This window comes from Hypanus sabinus, unplaced genomic scaffold (assembly GCF_030144855.1).
Source record: "Hypanus sabinus isolate sHypSab1 unplaced genomic scaffold, sHypSab1.hap1 scaffold_276, whole genome shotgun sequence".
NCBI lineage: Eukaryota > Metazoa > Chordata > Chondrichthyes > Myliobatiformes > Dasyatidae > Hypanus > Hypanus sabinus.
In genome coordinates, this window is record NW_026780896.1 from 164686 (window position 1) to 187667 (window position 22982).

The 22982-nt window shown below is 45.1% G+C and overlaps 1 protein-coding gene across 1 annotated transcript; it reads right to left on the reverse strand.

Moving 5' to 3' along the window:
• Positions 1–994: 994 nt before the first annotated feature.
• On the reverse strand, positions 995–19327 carry LOC132388180 (zinc finger protein 226-like). Its single transcript, XM_059960529.1, has 4 exons — positions 19189–19327; positions 15416–15588; positions 14049–14215; positions 995–3626 (listed from the first exon to the last, which is right to left on the reverse strand). Exon 4 carries the CDS (start codon positions 3216–3218, stop codon positions 1986–1988), a length of 1233 nt encoding a protein of 410 aa, XP_059816512.1. The 5' UTR covers positions 3219–3626; positions 14049–14215; positions 15416–15588; positions 19189–19327; the 3' UTR covers positions 995–1985.
• Between the last annotated feature and the right edge of the window lie 3655 nt (positions 19328–22982).

A 22982-nucleotide genomic window follows, 5' to 3' on the forward strand; every position in this document is an offset into this window, starting at 1 on the left:
CCACATCACAGCGGAGTAAATGTCCGTTTTTTGATTTATTTCCATTTCCCTCCAAGGGAAGTTGGGGCGTTTGTGAAGCGTCTGCTGCGGCCGGAGTCTGATGTGTCGCCGAGAGGTAGGAGGAGACCACTCGGCCCATCGGTTTGATGCCAGTTCCCTGGGGAGGGAGAGGAGGGATTTTATTGAATGGAAAAAGATAGTGTGAGAGGGGGCGGGCAATATGTTTGTCCCGGTGGAAATCTGTGGAAATATCTGAGACCACAGTGGTGGCGAACAGAGGGATTCACATTGGTGGGGGGGGGGGGGGAACACCAGCAGACGGTTGACCTGCAAGTGGGCCAATGACAGGGGTAGGAGGTGAGTGTTTGGGGCAACACGGGGCTGTTGAAGATGAACATTTTTTGCACAGATGATTAACCAAGTGGTTAGAGAGTATTTGTTATAGAGTGTGCAATAAAGTTTCAACAGACTCATCCCTGAAATGGTTGGGTCATCATATGAAGAAAGATCAAATGTGATAACCCTTTCATTTAGAGAATCGAGGACTGAGAGGTGAACACATTGAAATGTCCAACATCATTACTGGTAGAAACAGGGATCCCAGTCTCTGAAAAAGGGGGTGGATGCCTATATTTTATAATAAAACCCCTATTGTTTTACCTTTACCTCCTCTCCCAATTTTATGGTTGCCTTGGTCCTTCACACCCCCTTACCTGTTTAAGATTCAGCCCATTAGCAGCAGACAGCAATTCATTCTTTTTGGCTTTTCGTAATGCCTCAGGGGTTGGCGCTTCCAGAAATTTATAAATTATAAATAAATGATTTCCACACACAAATAAATCAAAAGGGATTTCCCCAATCAAACTGATAATTCATCGATCAATAGCCACCAAATGTGTTCATATCCCAGACGCAGGCCCCAAATTTGTTATGAACCACAATGCTTTAGAAACAAGCCAGCAGCAATAGACTACACCTGGAGTCTGGTTTTGATGTTAAATCTGTCTTTATTAGAATCTACTTGTAATATTGCAACTTAAACAAGATAATCAGAAGTTAATAGTGGTACATTTATAAATGTGTGTAAATATAACTCCCAAACTATTGAGCTCGGGGGGAAACAAGGCTCGGAGTCTTGAGAGGGTAAAGTATGAATGTTCAGTTCAACTACAGAATAGGCGATAAGAGAGAGAGATTTGTAATCCAGGATAAATGGCAAGAGAAGGCAAATATGTCGATATTATGTAGATATGTAAATGTGTACATTCCTCAGGTTCCATGGTGGTAAAATGAAAGAACAGTCACTGTAGAATTTATCCGTCATCATTCCAAATCCACATACTGATTATCACCGAAAGTGACTTGTCACAAGGGGTATGTTTTCAGGTGAACTACCACACCACAGCCAGTCAAGGGTTAACACATAAGTGGTCTCCACAGGATATCCCAAATGAGATCCACTCCCATGGATCAAACAATGTGACATCCACACATTTGATGTACATGAATCGATAATTAACCCAACCTTGTGGGCATAGGAAACTTCTAAACAGTGACCCTTGGTCACTAGATCCCTGGTTTCAATCTTTCCATTTTTCCTCCTTCGTCTCCATTTGACTCTGAGTGTCTGTGTCCTCGGTTAAAACTAAACAAGCTGAGCGATGTAAACAGGCTGCAAGTCAGACTGATTCATCTTCTTAATCTCTCTCTCTTAAAATGAGAGTCCACAGCAAAGGAAACCCAGGGATTCATAACAATGGCAAGTCCCCACTGTGAACTGACTGGTGTGCCAGTAGTTGTGATGACTGAGTGAATCCTATCCCACAGTCTAAGCAGGTGAATGGCTTTTCCCCAGCATGAACTCACTGATGATTCTGTAGGTGGGATGACTGAGTGATTCCCTTCCCACAGACTGAGCAGGTGTATGGCTTCTCCCCAGTATGAACTGACAGGTGTGCCAGTAGTTGGGATGACCGAGTGAAACTCTACCCACAGTCTGAGCAGGTGAACGGCTTCTTCCCAGTGTGAACTCGCTGATTCTGTATGTGGGATGACTGAGTGAATCCCCTCCCACAGACTGAGCAGAAGAACGGCTTCTCCCCAGTGTGAACTCGCTGATGTCTCTGTAGGTGGGATGACCGAGTGAATCTCTTCCCACAGTCTGAGCAGGTGAACGGCTTCTCCCCTGTGTGCACTCGCTGATGTACCAGTAAGGTCGATGACAGAGTGAATCCCTTCCCACAGACTGAGCAGGTGTATGGCTTCACGCCAGTATGAACTGACTGGTGTGCCAGTAGTTGGGATGACCGAGTGAAACTCTTCCCACAGTCTGAGCAGGTGAATGGCTTCTCTCCAGTGTGAACTCGCTGATGACTCTGTAGGTGGGATGAATCAGTGAATCTCTTCCCACAGACTGAGCAGGTGAATGGCTTCTCCCCAGTGTGAACTCTCTGATGTCTCTGTAGTGTGGATAACTCAGTGAATCCCTTCCCACAGACTGAGCAGGTAAATGGCTTATCCCCAGTGTGAAATCGTTGATGTCTCTGTAGGTAGGATGACAGTGTAAATCCCTTGCCACATTCTGAGCAGGTGAACGGCTTCTCCCCAGTGTGAACTTTCTGATGTCTCTGCAGGTCAGATGACTGAGTGAATCCCTTCCCACATTCTGAACAGGTGAACGGCTTCACCCTAGTGTGAACTCGCTGATGATTCTGTACATGGGATGAATGAGTGAATCCCTTCCCACAGACTGAACAGATGAATGGCCTCTCCCCAGTGTGAACTCGCTGATGACTCTGTAGGTGGGATGACTGAGTGAATCCCTTCCCACAGACTGAGCAGGTGAATGGCTTCTCCCCAGTATGAACTGACTGGTGTGCCAGTAGTCGGGATGACCGAGTGAAACTCTTCCCACAGTCCGAGCAGGTGAATGGCTTCTCCCCAGTGTGAACTCGCTGATGAATCACTAGATGGGATATCTGTCTGAATCCCTTTCCACATTCTGAGCAGGTGAACGGCTTTTCCCCAGTGTGAACTCGCTGATGACTCTGTAGGTGGGATGACTGAGTGAATCTCTTCCCACAGACTGAGCAGGTGAATGGCTTCTCCCCAGTGTGATCTCGCTGATGTCCCTGTAGGTTGGATGATGCAGTGAAACCCTTCCCGCAGACTGTGCAGGTGAATGGCCGCGCCCTGGTGTGAACACGCTGGTGTGCCATGAGGTCAGAAGACCGAAAGAATCCCTTCCCTGAAATTCAGCAGATGACCAGCCTCTGCCCAGTGTCATCTGACTGGTGTGTCCACAAGTGGGTTGCCCGACAGAATCCTTTCTCACACACAGAACAGGTGAATGGCCTTGCCCATTGTAAACTTGCTGATGTACCTTCAATTGTGATAACCGAGTGAATCCATTCCCACTGTCTGAGCAGGTGAAAGGCCTTTCTCCTGTGTAAAATAACGGGCTTGCTAGATGTTCAAATGACCAAGTGAATCCCTCCGCATAGTCTGAGCAGGAAGGACGGTTGATTGAATCCCTTGCTCCACTTCTTAAATATCTAGACGGAGACAGCAAAACTGGCGTGTCGTGTTTGAGATTCCTGGAGACAAATTTCTTCTCATTTTTTATCCTGTAAAAGATTGACAAAATCCATCAATGGGTGTAGGACAACATTTCAGATGAGATTACTTGAGTTGCCAAGGTTTGATTTAGTATCACACTGTTACAGTGAGGTTAAACCCAAGTTGGAAGATAAATCATCTCCTGACTGGGCAGAGTGCTGCTATCTGGAATGACCATCTATTCCCATATGCATTTCAAGTTCCAACTCCTTACAGTGCAGGGTTACAAACTGCAGCTGGATGCACATCTTGGAAGTGAGGGCATCAGGGACACTACAGGTCTTCCCATCTACCCTCCATACCCTCCAATACACCCTCTAACTTGTAATAACCAGTGTGTACATAAATCTTGCACTGTGCATTTTTTTTTTACCCAGTGACAAGATATGCACAGTGAATTTTTATAGAGAGGTATTCATTTTAAGAGCTGGCAAATCACTGTCAATAGGAACATTGATCTCCTCTGGGTTCGATCCAGTTCATCTGCACTCTCACACAACCTATGTAGCTGGCCTGTAATGGATAATGAAGGATTTTCTCACCAAAATTTTTTGCATATTGTCCATATGAGGTTTGCTTGCTAAGTTACACTTTAAAAAGTCAGATTTCCAAATATCACTCCACTTCTACCCATTTGCAAATTCTCCAGCAACTACTGCAACACCAGAATACACACGAGTATCACCAGTATTCCCCTGAAGCCTCCCCCATTGACTGACAGTGGTGAACTCAGTGATGGCAATGCCAATGAATATGAAGGGAAGGACAGGAGTCTGTCTCATTGGAGTCTGGCACATTTGGGATGTGAAAGATACTTGCTGCCCATGACAAAGGTGTTTGATATCATTACATACCCAGAGAGAATGGGACAAAACATGTTCTCCCGGATAGAAAAGTCCAGAACAAGAGGAGGTAGAACAAGCAACAGACACAAAATGCTGGAGGAACTCAGCAGGCCAAGCAGCATCTATGGAAAAGAGTACTAATGCTGAATTCCTCTAGCATTTTGTGAGTGTTGCTTGGATTTCCAGCATCTGCAGATTTTCTCTTGTTAGTGATTGGAGGTAGAACAAAGGTGATTTTCTCAACTGGTGATGTAAAAGATTTTGTTCCCTTTCTCTGAGTTGCTAATCCTTGCCTTTATTATAGCTGGAGCTCAGCTCTATCTGAGAGATCCATCGGTTCCCATTCCCTCAGCAGCCGGAAGCTCCCCGGGGCCCATGTACGGATTGTGGTGCTGAGAGACAGGGACGAGAGCAGGACTGTCCCGGGATTGTTGGCCATGGTGTCCGGATTTCACAGGAATTGTCCTGAAGTCAGTGTTTAAGATAAAAACACAGAGAATTGCTCTTATGTGTACCCGACATTTTCAAGGCCTTCTGTGTACTGCGCGCATACGTGATACTCAGGGATGGCCTCAGCCTGACGCCTGCATATTTCATCTGCACTTTAGAGCCAGCAAAATTCTTAACGCATCACGGTGCCATTAACCATTTCTGCAAGCACTGGTTCAATGACCATACCTCATTTTTTTTTATAGTGTGTGTAGAAAAAATCTGCAGCTGTTTTAACACAGAAAGTGGCTCCCATAAACAATATACTCAATATCAACGTGTATCTAATGCCAAAGTACAATGCTGTTATAAAACACAGGAGATTCTGCAGTTGCTGGAAATACAGAGACACACACATGCACAAAAAGCTGGAGGAACTCTGCAATTCAGAGAGCAACTAAGCAGCTAAGTACACAGGCTAGGCATGCTGAAGGGGCTCGGCCTAAACATTGTCTTTTTATTCCTCTCCAGATTTGCTGCCCGAAATTAACCACCATTTTTTTCCAAATGTTTCTGACCTTTCTTCTGTAGTCACATCCTGCTGGTTCCTCCTGATTCCTCCTCCTCCTCCTCGTAAACACTGGACCCCATCTCTCTCTGGAGCAACTTTTGGTTTTTGACTCTGCACCATCGAAGATTCACTCGCTACTCTGCTGTCAGACTTTAGAGGTGCATTGTGTTTCGAGACCCCAGGTTCACTTACAGTGAGTGTCGCTTTAAGTGCTTCACTGAGGTGGGGCTGTGACATCATTCACAAGGAGAGAGAGAGAGAGAGAGAACGTCAAAACCACAGTGAGCTCATCGTCTTTTTCACCCGGGACAAAATCATGCAGGTGTATAAGATGATGAGAGGCATTGGTCGTGTGGATAGCCAGAGGCTTTTTCCTCAGGGCTGAAATAGCTAACACGAGGGGAATAGGTTTAAGCTGCTTGGAAGTAGGTACAGGGGAGGCGTCAGAGCCAAGTTTTTTAAGCAAAGAGAGGTGTGTGTGTGGAATGCACTGCCAACGACGATGGTAGAGGTGGATACAATAGGGTCTTTTAAGATACTCTCAGATAGGTACATGGAGCTTAGGAAAATAGGTAGCTATGCGGCAGGGTAATACTAAGCAGCTTCTAGAGTAAGATACATGGTCGGCACAGCAATGTGGGACAAAGCATCTGTAATGAGTTGTGCATTTATATGTTTCCATGCAGTTCACGGGAAATCTCCTATCCCACAGAGTGGTGACTAGTTGCAACCTGTCATCTCAGGGAGAGTGAGAGGGGAACGGCAGGGAGAGATTTTGATATACGGATATGGAACAGAAACATGGGCAGGAACCAGATGGGCTGAGTGGCCTTTTTAGTGTACATTATGAGTGTGGTAGAGACAGTAAGTACCTGAGACACGGGATTTGATACAGAACTGATTTATCTTTCACAGATCCACAATATTAAACACCAATCTAGATTAAGACTAACATCAGCAGAACGGAGTCCTCCAATGCTCAGTGACCAGGGTTCAGTCCTGGGTGCAACGAGCAGCCACAAGAACTTCAGAATCAGAACCGTCCCTCATGATCCTGCAGCTGCTTTCAGTCACCGTGATGGCTAAACTTTTAACACAGAGATGACTTGAACATCCTCCCTGATGTAGGACTGCTCAGACCGATGATGTACGGGAGAAGGAAAAAAAAGAGATAATAAAGTTGTTTGCACCGTTAGGGATAAACAGAGAGGAAAAGGTGGAATGTTTCTTGAATGCATCTATTTTAACGCTGGGAACATTGTAAGAAAGGTGGATGAGCTTAGAGTATGGATTGATAACTGGAAATATGATGTTGTATCTATTAGTGAAACATGGTTGCAGGAGGGGTGTGATTGGCAACTAAGTATTCCTGGATTTTGTTGTTTCAGAAGGGCAAGGGGGGAGGTATTGCAATGCTTGTCTGAGAAAATATTGCAGCAGTGCTTTGACAAGATAGATTACAGGGCTCATTTAGGGAGCCTATTTGGGTGGAATTGAGGAATGGGAAAGGTATAGTAACACTTATAGGGGTGTATTGTAAACCACCGAATTGGAGGAGCAAATTTGTAAGGAGATAGCAGATATTTGCAGTAAGCACAAGGTTGTGATTGTGGGAGATTTTAAATGTCCACACATAGAAACGTAGAACATAGGTGCAGGAGTAGGCCATTAGGCCCTTCAATCCTGCACCGCCATTCAGTATGATCATGGCTGATCATCCAACTCAGAACCCTGTACCTGCTTTCTCTCCATACCCCCCTGATCCCTTTAGCCACAAGGGCCATTTCTAACTCCCTCTTAAATATAGCCAATGAACTGGCCTCAACTGTTTCCTGTGGCAGAGAATTCCACAGATTCACCACTCTGTGTGTGAAGAAGTTTTTCCTCATCTTGGTTCTAAAAGGCTTCCCCTTTATCCTTAAACTGTGACCCCTCGTTCTGGACTCCCCCAACATCGGAAGCAATCTTCCTGCATCTAGCCTGTCCAATCCCTTTAGATTTTTATACGTTTCAATAAGATCCCCCCTCAATCTTCTAAATTCCAGCGAGTATAAGCCTAGTTGATCCAGTCTTTCTTCATATGAAAGTCCTGCCATCCCAGGAATCAACCTGGTGAACCTTCTTTATACTCCCTCTATGGCAAGAATTTCTTTCCTCAGATTAGGGAACCAAAACTGCACACAGTACGCCGGCTGTGGCCTCATCTGCCATGAATTTGCCTACTCACCTAACCTCACCAAGTCACCCTGCATCCTCTTAGCATCCACACAGCTAACACTGCCACGCAGCTTTCTGTTATCCACAAAATTGGAGATGCTGCATTTAATTCCATCGTATAAATCATTATTGTAAACAACTGGGGTCCCAGCACAGAGCCTTGCAGTACCCCACTAGTGACTGCCTGCCAATCTGAAAAGGTCCCATTTACTCCCACTCTTTGCTTCCTGTTTGCCAACCAATTCTCTATCCACTTCAATACCATACCCCCAGTACCGTGCGCTTTAAGATTGCACACTAATCTCCTGTGTGGGACCTTGTCAAAAGCCTTTTGACAATCCAAATATACCACATCCACTTGTTCTCCCCTATCCATTCTACCAGTTACATCATCAAAAAATTCTTTAAGATTCGCCAGACATGATTTTCCTTTCACAAATCCATGTTGTCCTATTATTTCACTTCTTTCCAAATGTGCTGTTATTACATCTTTCAAAACAAACTCTAACATTTTACCCACCTCCAATGTCAGGCTAACCAGTCTATAATTCCCCGGTTTCTCTCTCTCTCATTTTTTTAAAAAAGTGAGGTCACATTAGCCACCCTCCAATCCTCAGGAACTAATCCAGAATCTAAGGAGTTTTGAAAAATTATCACTAATGCATCCATTATTTCTTGGGCTACTTTCTGAAGCACTCTGAGATGCAGACCATCTTGCCCTGGGGATTTATCTGCCTTTAATCCCTTCAATTTATCTAACACCACTTCCCTACTAACATGTATTTCCCTCAGTTCCTCCATCTCACTAGACCCTTGGTCCTCTACTATTTCCGGAAGATTATTTATGTCCTCCTTAGCGAAGACAGAACTAAGGTAGTTATTCAATTGGTCTGCCATGTCCTTGTTCCCTATGATCAATTCACCTGTTTCGAACTGAAAGGGACTTACATTTGTCTTAAACAATCTTTTTTCTGTTCACTTATCTATAAATCATTTACAGTCAGTTTTCCACTCTCAATCAGGAAATAGTATCGGAAAAGGGATTCCAGCTATCAGACGCTACAATCACTCTGTTAGGGTTCGAAGGCACGGAACGTACATATTCACGTACCCAGCCTCTGCAGGTGGAATTCCAGGGGAGCCAGTGTGAGGTTTCATTTACAGTCACCACCAGACGGGGGGTGTAATCTCGCAGGGAGAGACTTGCTCTGTCCGTTGGAAGTCGAGATTCTTTGCACAGTCAATGCTGTCACCCTTGTCAGGTGAACAACCGACAGCTTCCCCAGTTTCTGACCCCCAGGAGGAGGGCAATTAAATTGGACACTCCTTCTGCCAGCAGCCAACCCTCATGTGACTCTGCGCTTTGACCCTACGGGGTGCGCCACTGAGGAAAGCCAATATTATGCATCCCCCGAGGGACAGAAGTTCCCAGTCACGGTGATTAGAGAGGTTAAAGGAAGAGACGGTATTGCATTACTGGCCGAATTTCCGGATTTCCTTTGGCGACAGGCAGAACTGGTAGTTGCCCATACTGTGGCGACCCATTTCCTAGCGTATCCGAACCGACTCACAATTAGATAGCCTACGGGGGTTTGCGAGCACAGAGCTTTGGAGCCTCTGCGCCATGGGGGGCCGGTTGACAGAGGCTTAAAAGTGAGGCTGAAGTTTTCGAATAAAGTTTTTTCCTTCGACTGCAGTTACCAACTCCATGTCTTAATTTTAGCGTTGCGTGTAGCACACCGCTACAATACCACCATTAGGATTTGCACTGGGTTCAAGCCAAAGAGCCCAGGGTTCCTGCCCTACACCCTAACAAAACAAGCCTTCAGCACCGAGGGAGACTGTGGGTCGAGTCCAGGGGTGCGCAAACTTTTTGACTTGTGGGCCACAAAGGGTTCTAAAATTTGACAGGGGGGCTGGACCAGGAGCAGATGGACGGAGTGTTTTGGTAATACACCTCATAAGAGAAAATAAAATATCATGGGATATGTAGACAACATGTGCTTTAATTTCAATTGAAAATGCATTACAACAAAATATCTGTCTTTGAAGTCCCATGGTATTTAGCTATTTATTGAAATGACTTTTAAAACACTGAAAATTAAATGAATAAAATACAGCTTTTTTAAATAGTAACAGTTACTATTTTAAAGCACTGAAAATTCTGTTATCCTTCAAGATATTATCATCATCACTCTCCTCCTGCCTGTCTTTATTTCAAAAACGGTAGGAGATGCAGGTCTACTTGTCCTGCTCCTTCTTATTCAATAGTCCCCTGTGCCAAAACTCAACAATGACCAGCACAAGGACAGAACAATGACAGCGCGCCAGTATGCAGAGCGCGTTATTTGATCTGGAGCGCATTTTTTATCTTGAGAACGTACGTGCACCTGCGCACTACTCATGTCCATCACTTAACAGCAATGACGTAACATGTAATGCTTATTGAAAAAAATATTTTCAAATGCATTTTTTACATAACACAACGAAGAAACTTATTTTTAATTTCAGTGGGAACAATGTTGTTGGTCTCCCTTTTTAGCCAGCGCATCAAAGTCTGGATTTAGTATTGTTGTGGTGATTCTCAGGATGGATCTGAGGTGTTGGTCAGTTAACTTGGATCTGTGGCTGGCTTTGTTGATGTTCATGACGCTGAACGCCTGTTCACACAAATAGGTCGAGCCGAACAAAGAGTAAAGTGCAAATGTGGAGTAATACGCTGCACCTCAACAAAGGTCAATGTGTAGCGGTGTGCTACATGCAGCGCTAAAATTACGACACAGAGTCGGTAACTGCAGTCGAAGAAAAAAAACTTTATTCGAAATCCCCAGCTTCACTTTTAAGCCTCCCTCAACCTGCCCCCCGTGGCGCAGAGGCTCCAAAGCTCTGTGCTCACAAATCCCCGCAGGCTATCTCCCTTAGCCGGAACGCTGGCTAATTGTGAGCCGGTTCGGATGTGCCAGGAAATGGGTCGCCACAAATGTATATAGAGTGCGTCATCTATTGGGAAAACGCCAGAATTGCGGGGAAAAAACGTTAACAAGGCTTATTAATATAATTTCATCAAGTTCTGCGGGCCGGATTAAAAAGCTTAACGGGCCGCATATGGCCCCCGGGCCGTAGTTTGCCCATGCCTGGTCTAGTCCAATATAGGAAGGAGTCTATGGTGAAGACGGGATATCTGGTAAGAAAACCTTTTAATGGTGGCCAATCCCATGCTGTACCCCATCTCTGTGCAATTTCAAGCCAAGAAGTCTGTCGCACCAACTGCCCCCCTGTCTGGATCAACATGAAAGAAGGACAGACTCTCCCATCCATTTAGCAATATCCCCTCAATCCCGAGGCAAATTTTTATGAGAATAGAAGCTCTTTTGTGGATCCAGCAGGATAACAATATTCTGACTATGCAATAGTGATGGGCAGTGAAGTAATTGAACAAGCCTCTTTTGAAGCAGCTGTCTCCGCCCAGAAGGCTGAGCTGTTTGCTCTGACTCGTGCCTGTATCCCAGCAACAGACTAAAGTGGGAACGTTTACACAGACTCCCGTTATGCATTTGGAATTGTACATGACTACTGGGCTCTCTGGGAACGTGGGGATTCCTGACTTTCTCTGCCCACCCCATTAGTAATGCCACCTTTGTAAACAACTTACTCACCGCTCTACAGCTACCTCGAGTTTTGTTTTGTTTTTTCTCTGAGGAGAAGCGAAAACTGTGGTCCCAGATGGGGTGCCAGTAAGACCCCGACCTAGGATTTTGGATCACCCCAGTGGGACAGGTTTGTGTTCCTACACAGTTTTTACCAACATTGGTCGATTATATACGTAATTATACACACCTGGGAAAGGAGGGAATGGTTGGTAACCTGTACCCTGCACACCGGGTACGAGTCCCTTGCCAGGTGGACCTTTTCGTGTCTACAAGTTGATTTTATTGAATTGCCTAGAGTACATTGCTATAGATACTGCTTAGATATTATAGATGTGTTTAGTAGATGGGTTGAAGCTATTCCAACTACCAACAATACTGTTATGACTGTTGTGAAGGTATTATTACAGGATATAATTCCCAGGTACGGCCTGCCAGAGATGCTGAGCTCTGACAATGACCCACACTTCGTGATGAAAGTAAACAAAGGCATAAGTAATGAACTAGCTATCCAGCAACAATTCAACTTTGTACTCCACCCACGGGCCGCTGGCACAGTGGAGAGAGCCAATGGCACTCTGAAGAGTAAATTGGCCAAACTAACAGTGGAGAATGGACTCAGTTGAAAGTCCTACCAGTTCCATATGAGGGTTACTCCACAGGGGAAAACAGATTTGTCACCAGCTGAAATTATTTATGGATGGCCCATGAGGACACCCTGGGGACTAAGACCTTGTGTACCATTGCTCCCAGAAAGTCTACCAACAAAATTGGATATTCATACCCAAGGGGAAGACATGGGGAAATATATATGCTAACTAACCAAAATTTTCCAAGCATACATTCACAGGTACGACAGACTTACAAGGAAGAGAACTACTCTGCAGAGAGGAGTGACTATCCCACCATGGAACCTGGGATACTTTTTTCCGGACAAACAACTGGGATTGAGGGAACCTTGGACCTCGGTGGAGAGGACCATATTAGGTGTTGCTGACCACTTAGATGGGTGTGAAACTGAAGGGGCAATCTCGGTGGATACAGCAATTAGGTGCCAAACATGTTACTGAAGGAACTGTGTAGAAGGTCCCTCTTAGACTAATGGAAAACGTATTGGTTGTTAGTGGTGTTCATGGTTATGTCTTTGAGAGGGCTCACCCCAGCATCCGGGGGCACCCATGTCAACATTTCCATCTTTCTGTCATACCTATGCCAAACAGGTAGAACTAGGGGCCTGCTGGGTTTGTGCTGAAATTCCACAGCATGGTCAAACTGTGGTTCCAATGTCAGTAATCCTGCTCAACCAGAGTGAGGAACTCTCAGCCCGGGCTTTCTCAAATAACTTCCGGGGAAGTGAGATGAGGACCTGTGGTCCAGTCAGAGATGACTGCGGCTGTCAGTGTTTTGAGGGATGGTGTCTCAGACCCCCATCAAATGGAACTTCCAATACTGGGAAACATGCATCCTGGCCATACTTGCAGGTGCCCAGCAGCCGAGAGGAACAACTGAGTCTGCTTGATTTTGAATGATTACTTTTCTCTCCTACGGAGTAGCCAGGAATTCATTAGAGATAATCAATTTGGATACAGCACTTGAGGAGCTGGCCACAACACTGCAGGGGCCCTGACAGTAACAGAAGCCCAAGTAATGGAAATATCCACTGAAATGATTGCAATCTGGCAAACAGTCGTACAGAATCGTACGGCTTTAGAGTTTATCCCAGCTGAGAAAGAGGGAACCTGTGCTGTTATTGACACAGAATGCTGCATGTATATCCCCTAATGAATCTACTAACATTACATCCCTCTCCGAGCACACTGAAAAGGAGATTGACAGCATCAAGAAAGTAGGGCAGGATTTATACGGGTTCACCGATTACACGGGTGATCTGTGAAGGCCTATTTGGTAATATGTGGGGAATAAGACTGCATTATGGCCTAATATTTGTATATATCTTTGTTACAATTACTGTTGTACACTGTCTTTACCCACTGATAAGTCAATGCTGTCGTCAGTTGCTTTCTCTGTAAAAAGTTACTGCGTTGTTGATAATGTAATGATCAAAAGGAGGGAAGGATAAAGTGTGTAAAATGGTTAACACTTTGTTAAACAATAGCAGCCTGTTTTTCTGAAAGAAAATTCTGATGATCAATAGATGTACTAAGCCATGCTGAGCCATATTTCTTCTTGAGGGTAGCGAGCTAGGGTTTCCGGATGCTTATCTCCTTGCGCATTCACATGTAGAGATAGGATAGCTTCAGTCTGTTCTGTGTGGGTAAACCATTATGACTATTTTGTAGTTTGTCTTTAGGGGCTCCAGCCTGTCATGTAGTACATAGCCTGTCTTGTGTGGGGGTATCTGGATGGATATATCTGTGGTGTAAGGGGAATTGTTAGTCAGTTAGTGGATTGGGTGGGAACAGTCACAGACTGTTCCTGTTTGAGCAACTAACTAAGTAAGCCCCGGGTGCTTGGAATAAAGAGTTTGTACCGTACGGTCTCTGAGTGACTTTATCCGGATTCGACTTCCACAGAATGGGAATGGTTTTAAAGGGCTGCGCTGCTGGAAGCTCATTACCAGACCAGGAGTGATTGCAACTGGGTCTGACAGAGGCATAACTGGTTCTTCTGGGCACATTCTCCAACTCCAACTATCTCCTACCTTCCTTTGTACAGGTATGTAATGTCTAAAGGACCAGTGTTTGAGTAAATGAGACTCACCAGACTTTCTCCTGACTGAATCAATGGAAACCCTGAGTCAGATGGGTCCTCTCCAGTCGGTGCTCTCAGTCCTCGGGCTGGTTCACTTGTTGCTGTTCCCTTGTCTTAGCCGTGGTTTGCTTCTAGTTGGGGTTTTTCTTCCAAGAAACCTCTCACCGCAGGTCTAACTTTAACCAGAGAGACAATGAAGCACAATAACAATAAAAAGGAGAACCAAACATTTCTGGTTAATGTTACTGAGAACAAAACGTAGAAAGCTGATATAATGATCTCAGTAAACATTTTTTTATTGTCACTCACACATCACAAAACAATACGGGATAAGGAGGAGCCATCATTCAGTCAGGAACAGAATTATGTGATTTGGTCCAACTGGTCTGCCCCACCATTTAACCATGGCTGATTTTCATTCCAACACCACATTCCTGCCTTCCTCCTGTAACCCTGAGCTGCTCAACAATCATCAATATGTTAATCTCTGTCATATGTATACCCAAATGGCAGCTTCAACCAACTCTGTGGCAACAAATTCCACAGATCAGACATCTTCTGGCTGAATTTTTTCCTCCTCTCAGTTTTAAAGGAAAGCTTCTTTATTCCGAGACTGTGCCATCAGATCACAGTCTAATGGAAACATCCTCTCCATGTCCACTGTATCCAGGATTTTCAGTATTTGGTAGGTTTATTTAACCAAACATCCCTCCACCATCCCCACCGTCCCTTTGAACTCCATTGAGCACAGGTCCAGAACCATCAAATGCTCCTCATACATAATGCCGAACATTCCTGAGATTATTCTTGTAAACCTTGTTCACAACAACTGTACTGAACACATTTCTAGGAATAACAAACTAATTGGCACCAGGGTAATTTGCAGGGAAAAGTTGTGGTTACTTTATTGTTCAACTATCAAAGAGTGAGCCATTTCCACTTCCACATTAAAACTGATACATTTTAGGAAACATAAACCAATCCAGAGTGAATGTAATAAAAAGAAATTGGAATGACCAAACTGCTCAGCATGTAAGGAACAGCTGTGGGGAGGGGGACAATCTTTACAATTCAGGTTAATAACATTTTGTCAGGATGACTTCAAACATTTTCAGTTTTTAGTGCAGAGCTCCAGCAACTTAAGATTGTGCCCGATTTCCACCACTTCATCCAGATTTGACTTCCACAATATGTGAGTGATTTTAAAGGGTTGGGCTGCTGGAAGCACATTACCGGACCTGGTGTGATTGCAACTGTGTCTGACAGAGGCATAAATGTTTCTTCTGGGCACATTCAGTCTCAACAACTTTTTCCCATCTTCTATTGTACAGGTATGTAATGTATAAAGAACCAGTGTTTGAGTAAATGAGACTCACCAAACTTCCTCCTCACTGACTCACTGGGAACTCCAAGTCAGCTGATTCAGTGTTGTTCTCTCCAGTTGATGCTCTCAGTCCTCGGGCCAGTTCACTTGTTGCTATTCCCACATCTTTAGCCATGGTTTGCTTCCAGTTGGGGTTTTTCTTCCAATAAACCTCTCACCGCAGGTCTAACAGTAACCAAAGAGATAATGAAGCACAGTAACAATGAAAAAGAGAACCAAACATTTCTGCTTAATATTACTAAGAACAAAACTCACTGAAATTTAAACGTTGAAGCCAAATATAATAATCTCAGTGAACAATATTATATTGTCGCTCACACATCAAAAAACAATATAGGATAAGAAGGAGCCATCATTCTGTCATGGTAGTACAGGAACAGGATCAGGTGATTTAATCCATCTGGGCTATAAACATGTAGGAGCAATGTGTGGTTCAGTGCCATGCTCAAGGATACAACACATTGCCTGGCCTGAGGCTCAAACTCATGACCTTCAGATTGCTTAACCACTTGGCCACATGCACATCACAGAAACCACTCTCCCCCCTAGACTTCCCAGTCCCTCGGTAAAGCAGGCAGTGAAATCAAAGATCCCCAAAACCTGAGACGTTCTCCTTTCTCAGCCACCCCAGTCCAGGAGAAGACACAACAGTCAGAAAGCTCAAGGACAAATTTGAGCAGCCTCAGGAAACGAGGCAAGTTGGGGGAAGTTAACGGGACTCAGTGACCAACATCAGATTCCCCAACACAACATAGAGGAAGTACCCTGACCCATCTGGGGACTCTGAGCACACACCACGTCATCTTGCATTACAAAGTGAAGGGTAGGGCAGATCGACAGTAAACAGACTCACGTGACCTGTCAGTGGGTCTCCCTTTTCAACTCTGTGGAAATAGACATCCTGGGCTCCAGGTTTGGATCGTTCAATGCAGATTAAGTGAAGTCTACACATTTTTGCCCAGCCCAGATAATCGGAAAATAAATGAGTAATTGGTCCTCAGTTCGGGGCTCACGGCCAACATCGGATCTCCCCGCTCGGGATCGGTCTCAATACTCCCCGATGGGAACGCAGTATCTTCAGCCCACAGACAGTGATTCCAACCCCTGGCTCCCCCACCCAGGAGGTGAGGAGCCTTCCCTCGATCCCACAGGTGATGCACTTCAGCACTGAGCGGAAAAGAAAACACCACCCAGACGGAGACATTGAACATGCGCGAAGTGAGTGTCACATCATCTGGAGGGCGGGTCCTCGGAAACAGGTGCACAGGTGCTGCCCATCTGCTGTTAAATGGGAGGGGCAAACGGGATCACGTGAACAGTCAGGTCTCCCACCCCAGGCAGAGTTCTCCAGCTACCCACCACTCTGTGTAAAGAAACAAACTTGCTGCTTACATCTCCTCTCACCATAAATATATCAGACATTTCAACCCCCAGGAAAAATAGATTGTCTGTCCACTCAGAATCCGAATCAGGTTTATTATCACCGGTGTGTGTCATGAAATTTGAAAACCGTGCAGCAGCAATTCAAAGCAATACATATTATAGAAGGAAAAAAAAAAACAATATAAAATAATAAAAATAAACAACTAAATCATTTACAGTTCATCTGGGACCCTTACTCTTTGTGATTTTGATAAATGACCTGGATGAGGAAGTGGAGGGATGGGTTAGCAAGTTTGCTGATGACACAAAGGTTGGAGGAGTTGTGGATAATGTGGAGGGCTGTCCGAGGATTCAGTGGGACATTGATAGGATGAACAAATGGGCAAAAAAGTGGCAGATGGAGTTCAACCAGGATAAGTGTGAAGTGATTCATTTTGTTAGGTCAAACATAATGGTAGAATATAACATTAATGGTAAGACTCTTGGCAGTGTGGAGGATCAGAGGGATCCTGGGGTCCCAGTCCATAGGACACTCAAAGCTGCTACGCAGGTTGACTTTGTGGTTAAGAAGGCATATCAATCTTCAATCAATCTTCATCAATCGTGGGATTGAATTTAGGAGCCGAGAGGTAATGTTGCAGCTATATGTGATGCTGGTCACACCCCAATGTGCTCAATTCTGGTTGCCTCACTACAAGAAGCATGTGGAAACCATAGAAAGGGTGCAGAGGAGATTTACGCAGATGTTGCCTGGATTGGGGAGCATGCTTTATTAGAAAAGTTTGAGTGAACTCGGCCTTTTCTACTTGGAGCAACAGAAGATGAGAGGTGGCCTGATAGACGTGTATAAGATAATGAGAGGCATTGATCATGTGGATAGTCAGAGACTTTTTCCCTGGTCTGAAATGGTTATGGCAAGACAGCACAATAGGTACCTGGAGACACTGGAGAAAAATAAAGAAATACTAGCTTAGAACAATAGAGGGCGACGGGTAACCATAGTAATTCCTAAGTTAGGGTCATGTTGGCACAACTTTGTGAGCTGAAGGGCTTGTATTGTGCTGTAGGTTTTCTATGTTTCTGTGAATAAATTAAAAATCGTGCAACAAACAGAAATACTATATATTTTAAATGTGAGGTAGTGTTCAAGGGTTCAAAATCCATTTATCAATCGGATGGCAGAGGGGAAGAAACTGTTCCTGAATCACTGAGTGTGAGCCTTCAGACTTCTGTACCTCCTACCTCATGGTAACAGTGAGAAAACGACATGCCCTGGGTGCTGGAGGTCCTTGATAATGGACGCTGCCTTTCTGAGACATGGCTTCTAATCGTCTGGTAATCTTCTAAACGTCTATCCAGTCTCAACCCAGCCGGCAAGGCTCCGGAGAAAACGACACAATTTTGTCCAACCTCCCGTTACAGCTCAGGCCCTCTAATCCAGGCAATATCCTGGTAAACCTTTTCTGCGCCCACTCCAAAGCCCCGATATCCTTCCGAGAATAGGAGAGACCAGAACTGTATGAAACACTTCAGATGTGGTCTAACTAGTTTTATAAAGCTGCAACGCAACTTCACGACTTTTGAACTCAATGCTTCAACTAATAAAGACAACCATGCCATTTGTCTTCTTAACCACCCGATCAATTTGTGCAGTCTCTCTCAGGGAGCGATGAACTTGGAGTCTAAGATCCCTCTGATCATCGACACTGTTCAGGGTTTTGCATTTATCAGTGTACTGTCTCATACATTCGACCTACCGAGCTGCCAAGATGATCATCACTAATCAAATCTCACTGAGATTTCTCAGGTCCTGTTGAATTTATTACCAAGTGCACAAGTACGGGAAGATACAGGTACAGAGAAACACTGACTTGTGGCAGCATCACAGACAAGTACATTCAGATAACACACAGAACAGCAATTTTACAATTCTCTGTCAGTAACAAGATAGAAACATGTTTAACTTCATCCTGCTAATGGGACCAGAACAACAGGCTGAGCGGCGGCTCATCTCAGACGGTTCGGTGTGAAGGTCTCACAACGCGGACCGACCCCGGCAGATTCTGTTAAGGAAGCGAGGCGAGGCCGCCAGTTCTGGAAAGTTCATCCCCTCCCCCTTCAGGTTTCACCGATCACCTTGTGTTTCTCGCTCCCTTCCCCTCCCCCACCTTTTATTCTCCAGTCCTGCCGAAGGGCAGTAATGTCGGTAATGTCGACTGTATTCTTCCCCTAGATGCTGCCCGGCCTGCTGAGTTCTTCCGGCATTTTGTGCGCGTTGTTCGCATTTCCAACATCTGCAGATTTTCTCTTGTTTGAGTTCGGGAAAGTTAACTCACCACACAACGTCAGACCACCCCGCTCGGGACCGGCTTCAATACTCACTGAATGGAAATTGTTGGTGTTGCCCCGCAGAGAATAATCCGTCTCCGGCTCCCTGTCCAAGGGGGCGAGGACCCCCTCTCGATCCCGATCTCGATCCCGATCCCGGACCCGGACCCACCGCTGACCCACTTCCACAAAGAAAAAAAAATCACTGCCTGGCTCGGCACTGTGAGCATGCGCAATATGCTTCTTTTTTGCGTCACAGGCGGTGGGCGGAGCCACGGAAACAAACCTGCAAATGCTGCCGATCTGCGGTAAAACACGATCACGTTTCGCTGGAGGGTCTCCCATGTGACCGGTGACTGTTCCTCGCCCTTCACATACTGCCCTACCCACCGCCGCATTTCCCACATTATTTCCCTATATCATTTCCATACGTATTTAGATTTTCCCTCCATATGTTCCCCGATCCCTTTCCCTCCAGCCCCAGGTCACAGAGTTCTCAGAGTTATAGTCTCGATTCACTTCCCATCCCGACACACAGTTCAGACCCACACAGAAAATGAGCTGGTTTCTTTTAAATCAGTGAACACACACAAAATGCTGGTGGAACGCAGCAGGTCAGGCAGCATCTACAGGGAGAAGCACTGTCGACGCTTCGGGCCGAGGCCCTTCGTCAGTCCTGAAACGTGGACAGCGCTTCTCCCTGTAGATGCTGCCTGACCTGCTGCGTTCCACCAGCATTTTGTGTGTGTTGCTTGAATTTCCAGCATCTGCAAATTTCCTCGTGTTTGTTATTTAAATCAGTCTATGTTTATAAACACTCATTTCTATTCACATTCCTCTGGCCTCACTGGACAGGAACACTGAAACATTAAGTGAGAAACAACAGGAGGAGGCCATTCGGCCCCTTTAACCATCAGCAAGATGGAGGCTACTCTCCCATCTCAGCCACATGCTTCTACCGATCTTGATTTTCTCGATCCTTTGGCTCTCCACAAATCTGCCAGCCTCTGTTTTATGTGAGGACGATCACCGAGTCTTCAACACCCTCTGTGGTGTGGATTTACAGACATTCACCACCCTCGGAGTGGAGACATTTCCCCTCATCTCAGTCCCGACATTTTAACTGCCATCATATTTGACCTACTAAAATGAACCACTTCACACTTACCAGGGCTGAACTCCATCTGCCACTTCTCAGCCCTGTTCTGCATCCTATCAATGTCCCGCTGTAAAGTCTGACAGCCATCCACACTATCCACAAAACATTCAACCTTTGTGTCATCAGCAAACTTACCAACCCATCCCTCCACTTCCTCATCCAGGTCATTTATAAAAAAACACAAAGAGTAAGGGTCCCACAACAGATCCCTGAGGCACTCCACTGGTCACCGACCTCCATGCAGAATATGACCCATCTGCAACCACTCTTTGTCTTCAGTGGGCAAGCCAGTGCTGGATCCACAAATCAATGTCCCCTTGGATCCCATGCCTCCTTACTTTCTCAATAAGCCTTCCATGGGTTACCTTATCAAATGCCTTGCTGAAATCCATATACACTGCATCTACTGCTCTTTCTTCATCGATGTGTTTAGTCACATCATCAAAAAATTCAATCGGGCTCGTAAGGCACGACCTGTCCGTCGCAAAGTCATGCTGACTATTACTAATCATATTATACCTCTCCAAATGTTCATATCCATAGCGACTTATCCAACTTGATGCTTTCCAAAACCTGCAGCACATTCTCTTTCTTACTATCTACATGCTCAAGCTTTTCAGTCTGCTGCAAGTCATCACGACAATCACCAAGATCCTTTTCCATAGTGAATACTGAAGTAAAGTATTCATTAATTACCTCTGCTATTTCCTCCGGTTCAATACACACTTTCCCACTGTCACACGATATTTCAGGGTGAAAGGTGAAATATTTTTGGGGAATCTGAAGGGGGATTCTTCACTCAGAGGTTGGTGAGAGTGTGGAATGAGCTGCCAGTGGAAGTGGTGGATGTGGGTTCTAGTTAGACACTAAAGAGACATTTGGGTAAGGACATGGATGGGAAGTGTATGCAGGTTGTTATTTCCACAGTCATGTGCTTTGCTGCTAATTACCGAACCCAGTAATTTACAGAATGGGTGTAGAGGCTGCCCAGTGACTGTTCCTGTGATCAAAGTCACTGAGAGGTCTCATCACTGAGCAGATAATGTCTTCTCCATTCCCTTTCACTCAGTCCATCACTCAACACCTTCCATGTTTACAGGAAATCACAGAACTCACAGAGAAGGAAACCGTGACAGAGGATTCCCTGCTTTTCCTCAGGCCTGGTGATGGGGAAAGGCTCCCAGTCCCAGAGAGTAATGTGGGAATCAGGAATGATTTGGCAAAGTTGGACAAAATGCTGAAAAGATTTCTGCAGCTCGGTATGGTAAAACAATGCACCGAACTGAAAATAACATTGAAATATTGCTGACGTAACAAAGAACGTCAACAAACTAACCCTGCAATATGGTGTAAAATCCCGCTCCCCATATTAACATGGGTTATACAGACCAAAGAACAAACTGCCGGAGGAACTCAATGGGTCGGACAGGATCTGTGGAGGGAAATGGACCGTCAACATTTCGGGCCGAGACCCTCCCTCTGGACTGAGAGTGGACGGGAAATAGTCAGAGAAAGGAGGTGAGGGCTGGGGATGGGGCAAGAGCTGGGGAGTGAGAGGTGGATCCAGGTGGGGGGGAGGTGGAAGGTGGAAATAGTGACAAGGGTGGGACGTCAGTAGTTGGGGCAACACAGGGCTGCAGAAAGTTTAATTTAATTCCATAGAGGATGAACAAAAAGGTTAGAGAGTATTTGTTATAGAGAGTGCAATGAAGATACACCTAACTGATCCCTGGAGTGGTTTCTAACTTGAAGAAAGATCAAATGTGATAACACTAAATGTCATTTAGAGAATCGAGGACTGAGAGGTGAACATTGAAATGCACAGCATCTTTACCGGTTGAACCAGGGATCCCAGTCTCTGAAAAAGGGGATGGGAATCGAGCCCGTGACTCTGTGACCTGGGGGTGGAGGGAAAGGGATCGGGGTAGATATGGTGTGGAAAAGTAGACATGTATCTGGTGTAAATATGGAATAATGTGGGGAATGCGGCGTATGGGTCGGGCAGTGTGTGAGGGGCGAGGAGCAGAGTCACCGGTTCAGGAGGGAGTCCCTCCACCCGTCACCTGATCCCGTTTCCTGTTCACGTTTTTCTGCAGATCTGCAGCATCTGCGGGTCACAGCTCTACGTGTACGTGTAGCTTCATCTTTTACCCGTTCAGACAAGTCAGTGAGATCCGGATCTGTCACATCCTCTCGTTGTGGGTGGACAGTGTTTTTTTTCCCTGCAATATTTTCTGCATGTTTCATACACAGTTTCGACGTGCTGAAGTGCTGCCAACGTTTCTGGGTGTATGACCCATTTATGTGAGAATTTAGCCATTTGTATTTATCTGAGTTTCTCAGAAATGTGTAAAGTTTAATTCAGCTTCACTTCAGAATTTCCAAAGCAACAACCCAGTCAGTCAAATAGTTCCACAGAATTAAAAGTTTATTAGATTTTTATTTTTTCTATTTTTGAACTATATATATATTCTTATTTTAAATCACAATTGTTAAAATCTTTTGTTAAGAATTAGGTTCTACTGCTACCACAGAGACAATAAATTTCATGGCACATTTCCCCTTTCATGAGTTATATTTCATGGGTTGAAATTCCCCTTGGGGATGAATAAAGTATCTATCTATCTATCTATATGCCGGTGCTATTAAACCTGATTCTGATATTGATATGGGAGACCCACCACCGGTC

Coding starts and splice junctions, on each gene's coding strand:
- LOC132388180 (XM_059960529.1), bottom strand. CDS start 3,218: ATGGCACACCAGCGTGTTCACACCAGGGCGCGGCCATTCACCTGCACA.